The sequence below is a fragment of the Marmota monax genome, unplaced genomic scaffold (assembly GCF_021218885.2).
Source record: "Marmota monax isolate L192 unplaced genomic scaffold, Marmota_monax_Labrador192_F-V1.1 WCK01_AAM20220418_F8-fsc00101, whole genome shotgun sequence".
In the NCBI taxonomy this organism is placed as follows: Eukaryota; Metazoa; Chordata; class Mammalia; order Rodentia; family Sciuridae; genus Marmota; species Marmota monax.
Window position 1 is genome coordinate 2,502,368 of NW_026692786.1, and position 15,886 is coordinate 2,518,253.

The 15,886-nt window shown below is 51.5% G+C and overlaps 1 protein-coding gene across 1 annotated transcript in view; it reads left to right on the forward strand.

The window, feature by feature from the left end:
• The window catches only part of Pepd (peptidase D), a 115,158-nt gene that overhangs the window by 77,955 nt on the left and 21,317 nt on the right, over window positions 1–15,886 (forward strand). Inside the window, exons 10-11 of the mRNA XM_046447917.1 lie at window positions 12,846–12,914; window positions 14,453–14,530. Coding sequence (XP_046303873.1) covers window positions 12,846–12,914; window positions 14,453–14,530 — 147 coding nt within the window. The remainder of the gene's footprint in view (window positions 1–12,845; window positions 12,915–14,452; window positions 14,531–15,886) is intronic.

Below are 15,886 nucleotides of genomic sequence, written 5' to 3' on the forward strand. Positions count from 1 at the left end.
TAGAAGAGGGGCCCTTGGCAGTTCACGCCTCATAACTGTCAAGCCGCTTTGAAATGCAGCCACAAGCAGGATAGAGAGGATCCTTCCCACCAAGGACCCGCAGACCCGCAGAGGCTGGCCCTGCCAGAGCGGATCTTGTCCTCCCTCCCCTGGGGGTTGGACTCTGTCACGGGCTTTGTGGTTCGTGCATGCTTAGAAGAACCTTCTCAAAGAGGAAACAAATCTCTTTCCTAGGTACCTGGGGTCTCACCCTCCTGGCCAAGTGGCCATGGTTCTTGCTTCTTGCAGGTGGCCAGGGGTCCAGGCTGCCAGGAACACACCTCTTTCTGGGTCCCTCCAACCTGGAGGTGGCCCACCTGCCTGCTGCACACTGACCACTGGGTTGCTACTTGGTCCCAGGTGGCCAGACCCTTGTGCTCAGAGCCCTGTGCTTGCACCACCTCCATGGTTAGTGTCTGTAGGCCTCCCGGCGATAGCACTGCCACTTCTCTCGCCCCTTCACTTCCTTCAGTGGAGGGCAGCTGGGAGGGAAGCAGGGGACAGGGACCCAGAAGACAGATCAAAGTGTGCTGAGGCTCAGAGCTTGGGCTCAGCATGGGGAGGGCAAGACTGTACTTCAGAAAGGCATTAATCTAAAATGGTTTTTTCCTGGGATAGTTATTTCTGAAATGACACATTTGTGAAATATTTTAAGATTGGAAAGCTGAGAAAGGAATTCGATATTTAGAAACAGCGTATCACTGGAACCTTTTTAAATGAAATAAACATCCTAGATGGATTCAAAAAGCAAAGCATTTTCTTTCCCTAAAAGGGTAATTTGGGGCTTCTGTCCTGCCTGTTCTAGATGGGATGCAGGGCCCTTGTCTCCTGCAGGGTCAGTATTTAGAGAACATCTGTTTGGCAAAAGACAGGTTTCCTTTGTTTTGTTTGTTTGTGGTGCTGGGGATTGAACCTAGGTTTCATTTCTTCTACCCAAAGATAGCACATGGAGCCTCCAAAGACCTCCCACCCCTAGGCAGAGTGCAGAATGACCTGGCACAAAGGGTGCTTTGTAACGGGGCCTTCATCTTGAAGCCTCCAGGAGAGTCGGTGCCCTGACCAGGCTTCATCTAATGACCCAGCCTCAGGATTAGCTGTTAAATAAAGCCGGTGGAAGCGTTGCCAAGTGAGACTCCTGCCAGCATTCTGGACCGCAGGGACATGCCTGTGCTAAGCCTGCACTGTCAGCCAAGCAGAGCATCCTCAAGGGGCTTGGTACCTTCCTATCCAAGGCCCTTAGCTGCCAGGTTTACAGGACCTGGCATTGTTCCCTCCCACACCTCAGCACCTGAGGTTCTAAGGACCGAGGGGCCTATTTGCTCATTTTTCCGTGGGTCCTAGTGTTCCCAGGCTGAGCCAGGGAACAGAGAGGCCTGATCACAGGGAAGAACTTGGGTTCTATTTGAGGTCTTCCTGCTAACTGCTGAATGGGAACTTGGGGAGGTTCCAGACCAAAGTTCTCCCATCCAGAGCTAGAAACCAGGCTTTTCCTCCAGCAATCTTTAGAACAAATTTTTTTTTATCATCAGCCATTCATACAGCACTTTCACGATTTCAGCCAAATCCATAGCCCAACTTTGCTATTACCTGCTTACTGGTTTTCTTTAAATTGATTCCTTTTTCCCCCCACTTTAAATGTTTCAGAAGAAAGCTTTTTTATCTCTGCCATAAGTGAAACTCTTCAGTATAATTTGCCAGTATAAATGGAAGGTAGCACTTTAAAATAAATAAAAAATAAGATAACTCTGTTGATCCACATGATGTCATCTCATGGGCTCTTATCATGCTTTGGGAAATACTGGCTCAAAAAAAAAAATCCCCTTCCTCCCTCCCAGACTCTCCAGAAACCTCCCCATGTTCCTAGCATCCCTCGTGGGGTCGTGGAGGGGGCACAGCCATCTCTTAGAGATAAAATGGCCTCTGCATTGCAAGAATATAACTAGGATTATATTCTTCTACTATGGAGAGCCTTTCGTACCCTGGACATGTGGTCTGAGCCCCCCCTGGATGATTCAACTGGTGGTCTGATCCAGCTTAAAAGGGGAAGATTGTGTTTCAGGCTAAGAAGGATGTTATTGCTGAAGTCAGCATGACTAGTGCAAGGTGGGGTCAGATGTAAGCAGACTTTCACCCCAAAATCAGAGAACTCTCAGCAGATTTACTTGTATTTGCATACCTCTTCCAGGACTTTCCAAAGCTGGGGCACTCTCTCTCTTGCTCAGTCCCCAACTGGGTCTGGACTCACAGGCCTAGAACTTCCCACTTGAGCCGTGTGCTGTGAATTTCTTCTGTGTGTTGTCTTTCTCCTGGAAACCTTCCTGTGTACCTGTCCCAGATAGACACCCTCCCTTTCCTTTCTGAGAATCAGCAAAGAAAGTACCGAAGAGGGTCAGAATGTAAAAAGAGTAGAACTCGTCCTGAAAGCCCCAGCGAGGGCAGGGGACAGTCCCTGCACAAGCGCAGACTGCAGTTGGAGGCCCTAACGGTCCCACATATAAAGAATTAATCTTTTAACAAGATGGCACTCCAGGCCAGCGTGCGGGCGACAGTTAGTGAAAGAAGATGAAATGGAGCTCTGCCTCTTGACCTCCATTACAGTCAGTTCAAGACTGATTGATAAAGTAAGTGTGAAAACCGTCCACAAAAGATGTCAGGGTTTATTTAATCCTAGGAATGGGGAAGGGCTTCTTAAATATTATGCCAAAGGAAGAAGCCATAAAGAACAAACTTTAACACATCGGACCAATAAAAATGTAAATTATCTGTCCAGAAATGCCATAAAGAAAATTAAAGAGCAAAGGGAAAAACTTGTTATACAGATGATAGTCAAAACCACTGCCCAGTATCCTTCAAATATAAATACCTTAAGGATCAATAAGAAAAAGATGAACATTCACATTTTTCAAAAAGGAACAAGCCATTCAGAAAGGAAGAAAAATATGAGGAATAAGCACATAAGCTCATTCAAACTTGCCAGTCCATCAATGAAACTTTGAAATACTTGGTATTTGCCTACAAGATTCCCAGTCTTTTGGGCAGACAGGCGCTGAGGTGCCTTGCTCAGAACCCTGAAAATCCTGATGAGTGTCCAGGGGTCCATTTTGCAGAACTTTTCCTGAGACTGAGAAATGCGCATGTGCTCAAAATTCCTTCTAGGAATTTTTGTCTAAGAATAGTGAAAAGGCATATGGCCATGAGCGTCCATCATAACAGAGGTGGAAGTAACCTAGATATCTGACAGTGGGAAGCTGGTTAAGTAAATTATAGCCATGGTACTCCCAGCTGTACATTCAAAATTAGTTATTCAATTACTCAATTAAAAACATACTGAAAACCTCCTGTGTGCCAAGCTCTAATCTGAGCTCTGGAGGATACTACAGTGAACAAAACAGATAAAACCCCAGCCTAGAGTCAGCAAGAAAGGTTGGATGGATTGGTGGTAGGGTAGATAAATGGATAAGTAGATTGATAGATGATAGAGATGGATGGGTGGGTGGGTGGATGGATGGATGGATGGATGGATGGATGTGTGGGTCAAAGGAAAAACAAGATACTCTTTATCCAGGGACTCAAGACAGGCCTTTCTGAGAAGGAATCATTGAAGGAGAGACTTGAAGGAGGAGAGAGAAAGCAAACCGATTTCCAGGTGGATCTTCCAAGGGGAGAGAATGGGTCTCATCCAAGGCCCTGAGGCAAGAGCTTGTCTGGAAGGTCAGGCATGGTGAGGAGGTGGACTATCACAAGACCAGATGAGATGGAGAGTAAGAAACAGGCAGGCTGCTGATGGGAAGCCAGGATGGGTGTGAGCAGGGTGGTCCTGGTTTCCTGCTTTAATTGTAGAAGGATCCTTTTGCTGAACATGTTCTTTAGGGGACAGGGGCTGATGCTGGGAGGCCAGCCAGATCACTATCACCATTGACCAGGCAAGAGAAGCCAGGGGCCTGCACCAGGGAAGGAGCAGTGGCAGCAGGGAAAAGTCATCCCATTCTAGATATTGTGACAGCATTAAAAATACAATAGTACAGACAGTTGCCTCCTGACAAGGCTCACACTCTTGCTTTAGCAATAACCTCAGTGGACAGCCTGCCCTCATCCAGGACTGGGTGGAGCTGTTGGTCCTTGCAAATCCGTCACAGCTCAGCTTGGGCCCCATCCAGAGGTGTGAGTGGAAGAAGGACAGTAAATGAAGGGGTGACTACTCGGAAAGTCTCGTGAGCTGTCTCCACTGCAGCGGGACCCACACCCAATCCTACGACCTGCCATTTGCTCAGCAGAGATGCACGCACACCAGCCCCCAAAAGATCAGGCAAGAACTTCCACAGCAGCATTATTGTAATAGGTATGGTGTGGAAACAGCCTGCTGTTCACTGATAGAATAATAGAAAAATACACAGGACTTTACTCACTCAGTGGACACAACCCAATAACTAGAACAAGGGAATGACCAGCCCCCACCACCTGCATGGGTCTCATACCCGATGCTGAACCACAGAAGACACCAGACATAAAAAGAACATATTGCCGGATCCCATTTACAGAAAGTTCCAAAATAGACAAAACTAATCTGTGGTATTAGAAGTCACCCATGGAGAAGAAGAAGGACCAATGGGGACAGGTAGGGTGTACACGGGTGTGCTCAGTTTGTGCCAATTCACTGAACTGTGTTCTTACTATTTGAGTCCTTTCCTGAGCATATATCATATTTAAGTAAAAAGGTGACTTTAAAAAAAATTTAGAGCTAATTATCTTTAAAAATCTGTGTTTATGTAAAAAAAAAAAAAATGCCTGGAAGGATGTTCAAGAAAATATTTGATAGAGGTTATCACTGGGTGATAAGATTTAGCGTTATTTTTTTCATGTGTAATTCCAAGGATCCTTGTGTAAGAATTTCTTAGATCTCTTCCATATACATATTTACATAACTTATTAGGAGTCTACCATGACCAGGGCTCTGACGACTAAGGAGATCAATTTTTTTCCAATAACTGATACTGCGTAAGTCAGAAACTCAGTGTAATCAAGCATGTCAAGAATAAAGGGGAAGATTTGTTAATTGAATGTCATGTTATGTCCTCAGTTATGCTTAATACAAGATAGGCAATTTAGAATTCCCAATTATCCAATTAAAATGCTAATTATCTTGTACCTTGATAAGGCCTCTCTGGAAGAGAGGGCGAGCTGACGTTCTCTGTCGCTTCTCGTCTCCCTGTCTTTTTCTGTGACTGCTGCAGTCTTTGATGCTGCCCTTACCTCCGGTGCATGGGTCCTTCCCTTGCAGGACTCCTCATCCCAGGGGCCTCTCCTGGAGCCTCAGCTGCTGCTTTCCAGCAGCCCACCCAGGGCTCTTGGGCTTGTCTAGTTGGAGCCATTTGTCCTTGCAGACCTGTTTCAGCTCAGCCTAGGCCCCATGCACAGCTAAGGGTAGGTCGGGGCCCTGGAAGGTGTTTGCCACAGTTATCATCCACCACAGGACTTAACAGAGCACCCAGCCTTTCCCTGCTTGATTTCCTTCAGTCTTCGAAGTGAGGCCCAAGGAAGGTGCTATTTTAGCCCCCACCTATAGACAGAACCAAAGCTTCAGAGGCGTCTGTGTGGAGACCATAAGGTTTGCAGTGTGTGATGGCTGAGGCCTATAATACCAGCTGCTTGGGAGGCTGAGGCAGAAGGATCATAAATTTGAGGCCAGCCTGGACAACTTAAGCAAGACCCTGTCCCAAGATAAAATAGAAGGAGCTGGGGATCTAGCTTAGTGATAGAGCACTTGCCTAGCACTCTTATTCCTAGCGAGATCCTGGGTTCAACCCCCAATTGCCCAAAAAAGAAAAATAAAAAACCCTGAATGGACTCTTAAGCTCAAACCCAGATTCAGTGGCCTCCCTGAGCATCATTTCTCTGTGCTGTGGTTTCCTCATCTGTGAAGTAGAACAAATGCTCCTTCCACAAAGGATTGTGCCAAGTGCTTCAGCTGGCTGTTTGCTCTTTCTCACTGGAGTGGCTGCATGACCTTCCCCAGGTCCCAGGCTGAGTAGGCAGCAGAGCCTGGATTGGAGTCTGCAGGAGTCCCAGGTTCCATGCACCCTTGTTCCTCAAGTGCAGTCCCTGAGGTTGCAGGCACTGCTAGAGGGGCCCAGCAGGAGCTGAGGAGTGGGGAAATGGCCTGGGCAGGTGGCCGGGCCCCAGGGGTCTGTTTTCATCAGGTTGGCGGGCTCACATACTCTGAGACTGGGCTGGCCAGGCCTTTGGGAGGTGTTTCCCTGGCCAGGCGGTCTCAATCCAAGAGCCAAGACTGGTGTGGGGGTCTCTGGGAGGGAATGAGGAGGCTCGGGGAGCACTGGGCAACAAAGAAACCCGCAGAAGGCAGAGGCATCACCGCAGCCGTTCCAGATCACCCGTGCCCTTCTTGGTGGGACCACTGTGGCAGGTTGTATTGTGAAGCTGCCTCGGCCTCCGGTTAATGATGCACTACTGGTCTTAGTCCAGTGCTTTAATAAGCCAGGCCCTTCCTGGTGATGTACCACGCGAATGCCACTTGCTCATTTAAAACACAAATATAGTCTGGGCAGTGGCTCATCCCTAACCTTCTCTGTGTCTGTCCTTACCTAGGGCTTGGGAAAGGGGAGGACAAAGGAACTACCCTGATTCACCTGTCCCAGTGCCTGCCCTTCACAAGGCTCACAGAAAATTCATTCTAACAGAACTGGCCCCTCCTTAAGGTATTTAGGCAGATCTGTGAACCAGTGGCTGGACCCACCAGTGACTACAGGGTGGGTAGGGGCCCTGTTGCCAGGAGCCTTCTGATGACCCATCATTCATCCCAGAAGAAGCCAAGCAGCTTCCACCCTTCCCCTGAGAGTTCAAGGATGATTTGGTACGTGCTTACGGTTCCACGTGAGAGAAGTTTCCTGCCGCCTGCTCCACTGATGCATGTGAGTTTGGCTCCGAGTCTCACCCTAGGAAAGCAAGAGAGGCGCCTGTTGGCCTGAGATGACTGTCAGGGCGCCTCTCTGCAGAACTGCATTTCTCTCACTCTGAAAGAGAATTTCCTTTAGTAAATGGATAGATCTTCAAAAGGTGTATTGCAATTGTGGTCATGTAGACCTGGAAAATGTCATTGTCACTAATTAAAATAAATGTGAATTACAAGTCACTTAGTACTGAGACAGTTGTACCCGACACTGGGAATAGGGACTTTGCACTTCCTTCCCCTCCCACTTTTTATACACTCAAGACCTCCATCAATCCCTGAGGAGGCAAGACTCCTGTATCAGTTTTCCCTGAGGGCAGAGGCAGCCATAAAGGGACAGCAGGCCAAGATGCCACTTGTCAAGCAGGAAGCCCACGTGTGTGTGTGTCCCAGGGCTCGTGCAAGGACACACCTTTGCATTCTGTCAGGCAGGTGCCCTGGAGATGCTGCCTGTGCTTGTCCTGCACGAGGCCTGTGGACTCCTGGGAGGACTTGGCTGTGCTGGACCATGCTGGAATGGACGCCCAGGCCATGGGTCTATGCAGGTTCTGTTTGGTTTTCAAGGAGTAGCCAAAGAGTGCTGAGATGCCGGTGACTTTCTGGCCACCTGCAGTTGGGATCCATCTTCTGTAGATTCCCTTTGAGGCCTCTGAACAATGACAACGATATCCGCACAAAGTGTTCATTGTGTACCGAGCAGCATTCTACATATTCCATATGAATTAAGACATTTAATTGTCACAGCAACTGTGCAAGGGAGGTGGCATTACCAACCCCTTATCACGGTGAGGAAACTGAGGCATGGAAAGAGGCCTTACAGCCAGCAAGTGACTGAGCTGGGGTTTGGCTTCTGAGTCAGTGTTGGGCAGAGCCCTGAGATGCTAGGTGTGTGGGGCCAAGGACGAGGACTGAAGGAAAGGAGTTGGGTGGGGAGCTCCTCAGCCCCCATCCTCTGGCCTCTACTCACCTGTATAAGCCTCTGTCCAGATTACCACCCTCCTGAGTCTCTGCAGGCCACGTGGGCTCCACCATCCCTACCCAGCTTCCCCGCCATACGCCTGTTTCTGTCACTCTTTACCTCTTGGGGCCTGAGGAATGATGTGGCCAAAGCTGCCCCTCCTTACCCTACCCCCACTGACCTCCTTGGCCCCAGCTACCGATGCTCACAGCCTGTGCTAATAGCTTGATAGGCACTTGCTTCCTAGGGCAGCCATTTTGCTGTTATCTGGGGCAACTAATGTGTTTTAAGGGACTGTGGCTTATCTTCTTGTTAGTTGATAAAACCTCTGAGGGCACGAGCTGGGCTTTGTGCCCAAGAACTATCCACCAGAGGGATTTATGGGTCCCTGGGGGGAAGCCCAGCAAGGCTTTCCCTGGAGACATGGTTTCTGCAGATGTGGGCCTGAGTATTTGCTGTTCTTGTCCCATTAGTCATCTCCAGGCACTGACAAATGGTCCTGCCCCCCTCTGTCACTGCAGTAACTCCGTCTACCTCGTTATTCACGGTGCCAATTCTCCCAGGTTACTTAAGGGTTCTCATTTATGCTCAGATACAAAGCATCTTCTACCCGAGTCTTGCCTGAGAGAAATTTATAGACAATGATGTTGGTGGAACGGGCACGCAGGGAAGAGCTTCAGGGGGCGCAGAGCAGCGGGGATATCTGGGAAGCTGGTTAGCTGGGACACGGGCAGATGTCCCCCCTGCCTATCAGGAAGTCCCCCTGCTGCTGGGGAAGGCTGTGTTGGCCCAGGAACTTGATCTGGGTTCCCCCTAAGCCCTTCTTCCAGGTGAGCAGGAGGGAGCAGGGATGGCTAGGCTCAGCCTAGTGTTTGTGCTGCACGTACGAATTGCAGATTGATAGAAAGAGCAGGTGGAGGTGGTCCTGGGATGGCAGTGCTCCTGCCTGACTTGCTGTCTGCTGTCCTCTGACAGACCATTCAATTTTAGCAGTTTTGTTCTGATTCCTCATAAAATCTGCCTGTGTTTTTTATGCTGTCCTCTTAGGTCTTAATTATTTTATATGCATGGAAAGTCTCCACCAGATATGCTGTTATTCAAAGTCCTTGGGAGGTCTCGGCCTGCTGTTTGTTGTATCTGAAAACACTGCATGGTGTGTGGGGGGGAGGGTTTGCAGGTATGTAGGTGTGGCATGTCTGTAGTGTGTGTGTATGTGGTATGTGTGTGGTGTGTGTATGTGGTATGTGTAGCCACTTGCACTTTGTGCATGATATCGTTGTCATTGTTCAGAGGCCTCAAAAGGAGTCTATAAAGGGCTGTCCTGCTTGGTTTGTGTTGGCTCCTGCTGGGAGCTCCTGGTATCACAGCCAGGGACCAAGTGTTTTGTTAATTTCTAGCTTGGGGGATTCCAGACTATGCACATGCAAACTGGAAACCCATGGTGCACAGACTGGTGCTTATGAATCCTGAGATGCTTGGTGTTCATCTAGAGCCCAGCAGGCTTCTTTGGTTGCTGGTAAATTTTTTCCAAGTTTCCCTTTTCTTTGTGGGTTCATGATATGAGGTGTCCCCCAAATCTCTTGTATCTCTGCAGGAATATTCAGAGATGAAATGATTGAGCTGTGAGAGCTGCAACCTAATCAGTCCATCCTACTTTGAATGGACTGGGTGGTAGCTATAGGTAGATGGGCTGTGGCTGCAAGAGGTGGGTCACTGGGGGTGTGCCCTGGAAGGGTGGGCTTCCCTGTGGCTTCTCCCCACCTTCACTTCCTGCTTCCTGATCCTGCCATGAGGGAGCAGCCCTCCACTGATCCCTTTGCTGTGATTTCTTGCTTCACCTTGGGCCCAGATTAATGGAGCCAGCCGTCTGTGGACTGAGACCTCTGATAGTGTGAGCCCCAAATGAACTTTTCCTCCTTTAACTTGTTCTCACTGGGTATTTTGGTCATGGCAACACAAAAGCCAACTAAAATAGTGCATCACTATAGCAGTCCCTGCTTTGTGTGCTGGGGGCCGAGGGTGTCTCAGGTCCATTCCTTTCATCAAAACTGACTTTCTGGCCTCTCCTTCCTTCCTCCATTATGAGCTCTGCTCTGCTATTGCGCTTTATGGCGCCCTTCTGAGTGTTAGAGGTGAGAGTGTTTCTCGCTGCTCCTCTGCCATCATTAAAATGCAGCCGTGGACCTGGACCAGTCAGTAGTTACCCCTCTAGCTGAGTCAGATAGACACCCCCTTGTCTGTCTCACAGTTGGCCAGATTTTCTGTGAAGATATAAAGGGGACTTTATCAGGTGTCCTCTGGCCACTGTAGCATATGAGCCATCAGTGGGAAGTTGGGTCAGTCCGTTCTTGCTCCCAGTCACCCCAGTTCTGCTAGCTGAACTCAGACCGAGCTGCACAGAGCCTCCAGGTCAGGCCTGTGGCCCCAGTTTGGAGCATCTGGACTCCATTCCTCACCTTGGAAATATTAGAAGTGTGTCCCACTTTTCCCCATGGTCCCCGGCACCACCACACCAGCCCCAGAACTCAAGTATCTTTATGCATCAACGGCCCAAGCCCAGAATCTGCAGGAAATGGAGCTGGCCCTATTTTGTCCACCTGTCAGAGCTCCAGTTTGTCCTCAAGTCCTGTCAGAAAAGATCACTGAAAACAAAATTAGGTGCTGAAGTCCATTGTGAAGAACGTCAGAGTCCTTGGGGCGGAGTGAATGTCAGCATGGGGCCTCTCTTCTCCTTTGGCTCTTCCTGGCAGGTGTGTGGAACTGTCAGTGTTCCTGCAACAGCGACTAGTGTTGGGCTGCAGTTACAGGTGAAAACTGGGTCACAGTTAGACGCCTCTGACAGTCGCGCCTCATACTCAAAGTCACTTTTTTTCTTCAACAGAAGCCGGGGATACAGGAAGGTCATTTCTGCCAAGGGGATGATGCAGCAGGAAGGCTTGCTGCAGGCGAGGACACCAAACCCACCCCGGTCTCCTTTCTCGTGGGCCACCCTTGTTCATCTGCACATGCCGATGGCACAGCCAGCCCTCTGCCTGTCCTTTCTGAAGCCAGCCAGTCCAAGTACAGACTGTGGTCATCTGCAGAGGCCCACACTGTCTCCCTTACCTTGAGCATGGTGGCTAGGTGTCCCCTTGAGGTGGTGTTCTGCTGGGGCAGGGTCATGTCTCCCAAAACTGAGGGAGCACTGTCTTCTTGTGTCATCACAGAGGGAGCCAATTTTGAAACTACCTGTAGAGGCTTCATGCAGGAAGACTGGCCGGGTGGGGCACTGGCCCTGCCTTGCCTTAGTAGGAGTGGGCCTGGGCTGTGGCCTGTGTCAGTGCTGTGAACCTGGGTCTTACTGTCCCCCTGGCCTCCTGGAACTGAGGTAGAGGCTACATTGCCGGTCGTCCAAGTGCCCCTACCACAAGGAGGGGAGCAGCTGAGGAGAGGAGCGCGTGGTTTTGCTCACCTCCCTGGCAGCTCCTGGAGTCTGTGTTGTGGAATATTTCACTTGCAGCTACCCAATTATCCTGTAAGGTTTGTAAGGCAAGTCTGCAAGCCGATTGAATCTAGCAGAACCATTTCTGCATAACAACTACTTAATACCCAATCATAACAATTATACATAATTTGTGTTTACAGTGCTTGAAAGATTAAACTCCTCCACACAGGCATTCTCTAAACAGACTTAGAACACGCAGGGCAGACAGGGCCGCCAGTTGGCATGCCCACAGTTGGTCTTTGGTGCTCTGCAGATGGCTGCCGTGGAGGCGGGTAGGCAGGGTGGGGGCTGCTTGGGTCTGCTTCTCAGCCAGGGCCATCTGAGAGCTGGGCAGAGCTGGGGTCCTGCATGGAAGCTGTATTACCCAGGCCTGGGTAGGGTAAGGGCAGCTCCCTGCAATTGCAGTCTCTCCAGCTGGGTTCTGCAGAGACTAGGCACCTGGGGTGTGTGGAAGACTAGGGCAGAACCTCAGGACCACTTAGTCCCTGAGAGCCCAGTCTCATGTTGGGAGGAGGCCTCAGGGCATGTGGTGGGGGAGGAGGAGGAGGACCAGGACCACTCCAGAATTCTGGACAGTGTCACCTCCCTAGAGTTCCGGACTTAGATGTGGCTAGTCTGGTTGGTCCATCAGCCCCCAGAGCCATCTCCAAGATCTGCCATGGGGGACCCAGCAGGAGGAGATATCTTACTGCCGCTGTAGACACCCACCTGGTCCTGCTGGGCTTTGCCAAGGTCCGGCCATCCTCTGCCTGGGTTATCAGTCTCTTAGACTTGCAGGGCTGCTGGTGTCTGGCTCTCCTGGAGGCCTCCCTGACACTCACTGGACTCAGCCTGGGGCTGAGGTGTGCCTGCCTTTGCCTGCAGACCTTGCTGCTGGGCCCACCTGCTTAGGGAGGAGTGTGTCCAGGGACCTCAGCTGGTTTATTGCTTTCCCAGGCAGGGAGGAGCGGGGCCTGCCCTGTAGACCTGCCCTTCCCTGCTTCCCTGGAGACTGCCCTGCCTGCTCCCTCCATGCGGCCTACCACTCACCCCTGTCTAGCACAGGACGGCCCTGGGGTTGGAAGGGCTCGTGTTCCTCTCCAGCCTTGCATCCTGTCTTTCCTGGCAAGACAAGGGGTCTGACTTGCAGGAAGGCCCTTCCTCCAGCCCTGCAGAAGCACGTGGCCCCTGCCCCAGCCCGCTCCAGTGATCTCTCTGTCTTCCTAATGAGCCTGGGAGGCAGGGCAGCCCTAGGGCAGCGAGGCTGGCAGGCTCCCACAGCTCAGAACCCCCAGGTTCTTCCCTAAGCTCCACCCAGACACACTGGGGAGCTCGGGCTTCTCGGGGCCCCAGCAGAAGGCAGCCTGGGCTGAGGACTCGTGCATGCTGCAGTGATCTCAACCTGATGTGTTTCCCTGCAGCCTGTTCCAGCACTACTGCTACTCCCGGGGCGGCATGCGCCACAACTCCTACACCTGCATCTGCTGCAGGTAAGTGCACCATCTCCTGGGGGAAGGTCCGGGGAAGGAGAGAGGGTGCTGCCTTCTTTGTCACTTGCTCACCTACACACCAGGCCACCCAAGCCTGGAAGTCACTTTTGCCCCCAAGACTCCAGGACTCAAGTTGCCTCTACCCGCCAGACCTGGGATCAGGGGAAGGAGAAAGCAGCCAGCTTGCTCCAGAAGGACACCTCCGTCCCCGTCCTCCCATCCCTGGTGATGGGCATAGGAGATGAGCACTGGGAGGCCACCCCTCCTGGGGCACTACTGTCTTTCTTGCCCCTTCACATAGCCACACACAGAGCATATGGGGACTGAACTGGGACCCTAGGACGGGTGGCTTCTGTGTGCAGCAGGGGTGGAGTGTGGACAGAGCTGTGTTGGTGAGGGGGCTATGGTTGTGTGTCCACATGTGGGTAAGCGTGGAGCTCTTGATGTGGCTGCATGGAGACCATCCTGTTATGGTTATGGGGGTGTTGGGCTCCGTGTAGGTATGTATATCATTGTAGGTGTCTGTGTGTAGCACTTTGTGTCTGGGGTGTCCTGTGTGGCCGTGTGTGTGGCTGTGTGCATCCACTGTGTGTGGCTGGGTGTGCTCAGAGTGCACAAGTGGTAGCAATAACCATGAACGGAGAGGCAAGTGGTGGCCATGAATATGCACTACGGTGTGGGTGTCTGTGACTGTTTGTCACTCCAGGTGTGGTTGCACAGGTATGTCCTGGCTCTGGGGCTCACTCCATGCTCTGTGAGACTCTGTCCCTCAGGTCTGGCCCCTGCGCAGCCAGGATGGAGCTGGGCTTCTCTTGCTGATGTGCACGTCCTCACACATGAATAATACATATGAGCATCTCAGTCCTTGGAAATGTTCTTCTCTGGTGGATAGAGGGAAAAATCATTATTTCCACTTTTATGATTCCTGAGACTCCCAAATGGGGCCATAAATATTACACCCAGGTGGGGTTGGGTTTTGTTGTTTTTTTTTTTTTTTCCTTTGGACAGCCTTACAAGTCCTTTTTTCTTAAAGGCATCGCTCATTAGGGAAGCTCTCTCGAGGCAACGGATAAATGAGAAGCTGCTGGCTTCCTGTCTCTCTAGCCCCAACCAGGACCCCAGGGTGGCTGTGAAGACTGCCAGGGCCCTTTCCATTGACCCCGTCTCCCTTTAGTCTCCAGGAAAGGAGGGCTTCCATAGGGTCCCCCATCTCCCAGGTCCACAAACTATTGGACTATTGGTTTCCATTTCTGCTCTTCATCTGTGCTGTTCACGTCCCCAGACCAGAGGGCAGTGGCCTGAGCAGCGATCACAGCCCAGAAGCCCCACAGGTAGCACTGTCATGAATCAAGAGGCTGTGGCTGGTGGGTGGGTGGTCACCATGACACCTGATCTCAGGTTGTGGGCCTGGTCCAGCCAACTTATGGCCTCTGCTGTAGGATGGGTAGCACTCTCCCTGGGATAAGGGCTTGGAGTGCCAGGCTCCTGGGGCTGCTGGGTGAGGATGAGCTTTTGACCATCCTCCTGGCTCTTTGCAGCGGTGAGAATGCATCTGTACTGCACTACGGACATGCTGGGGCCCCCAACGACCGTACAATCCAGGATGGAGACATGTGGTAAGTGAAGCTGGCCCTGGGGCTGTCGCAGTTCCATCTCTACACGTGAATAGCCCAGCCAAGGTGGAATGTAGATGTCAGTGTTCACTGGGAGCCTCTGGGTCCCTATCCTGAGAGTGCTGACCACAGCAAGATCCCCAGAAACCAGCTCAGATTTCTCTGCCAAGGCTATAGGCCTGCATGGTGCTTTCTACAGGGCCAGAATCCCCTGTCCCCTGCAAATAAGCACCACGAGGTGGGTGCAGAATAGGGTCACTGTGTTTCCATGGGATATTGGGCTTTCTGAGGAGGAGCTGAACTGTCCCCAGCCTCTGCCAGGTTGTTCTTTCCATTCAGAGAGCTCCATACTTACATCCCCATGTCCCAGTGCCTGGAGGCCAGGAGTCCCCCACATCCTGAAACCTGCCGTCCTCAGCCACAGGACCTTTTGGCATATGCAAACTGTTGGCTCAGCAAGATCAAGGTGGTGGCTGTCCTGAGCATGCTGTGCCGTGATCTCAGCCCCTGGTGGAGGACACGACAAGGCTGCATGGGCAGGCCCTGTGGCCTCCATACCAAGAACTGCAATCCTATTCGCAGATCCCAACATGGAGGGCAGAGCACACTGGGGTAGCACTCATGGGCTGGCAGGGACACCCTCAGATATGGCCTCGGCCACAGTGGCCAAGTTCCCTGCCTGTCCTCCTCACCATCCAGCGCAGAGATGTTGAGAGCTGTTCAGATGCTCAGCCCCAAACTACATAGGGCCACCCTGTCTTGGCCTTCAAATGTGCTGTGGTCACTGACCAGCGGTAGGAGGTCCCCCATCCCACCCCCCCCCACCTTGACAATCCTTGGGCCCCTTGTCATCCATTGCTGATGCAGCTGAACAAGGTACCTCCAAGCCCTGCTCCTAGGCAGTGTCATGGCTTCTCAGGTGGCCGGTGCAGCTGGGCTGCCCTCTTCCCCCTCGGCTTCCCCGATGTACTCGTTCCCCAAACTGGAGTTCCCATGATGGCTGCACACTGTGGCCCTGGCCTCATCTGGGCAGGCCTTGGCCCTGCCGCAGGGAGTGGTGGGAGCCTCACACAGGAGTCCTCTGCCACATCTACCAAGGAGTACAAGCACCTGTGCGTAGACTGACAGGCGAACACCCGGCTGCCCAGAGAGATCTGTGCTCTGAGCTGTACTAATGGAAACCCACTTAAGCCCAGGGTCATCCCTGCCACAGGGCACGCCAGTACTGACTGGCCATAGTCTGCTGAGCCAGGTCAGTCACTGGATGGGATGTTCTGGTTCTGGCTACTTTTGTCAGGAGCCCAACTCAGCCTTCTGGAAGAAAAGCCCTTTCCTCTCTGAGCCTCAGTTCACCCATCT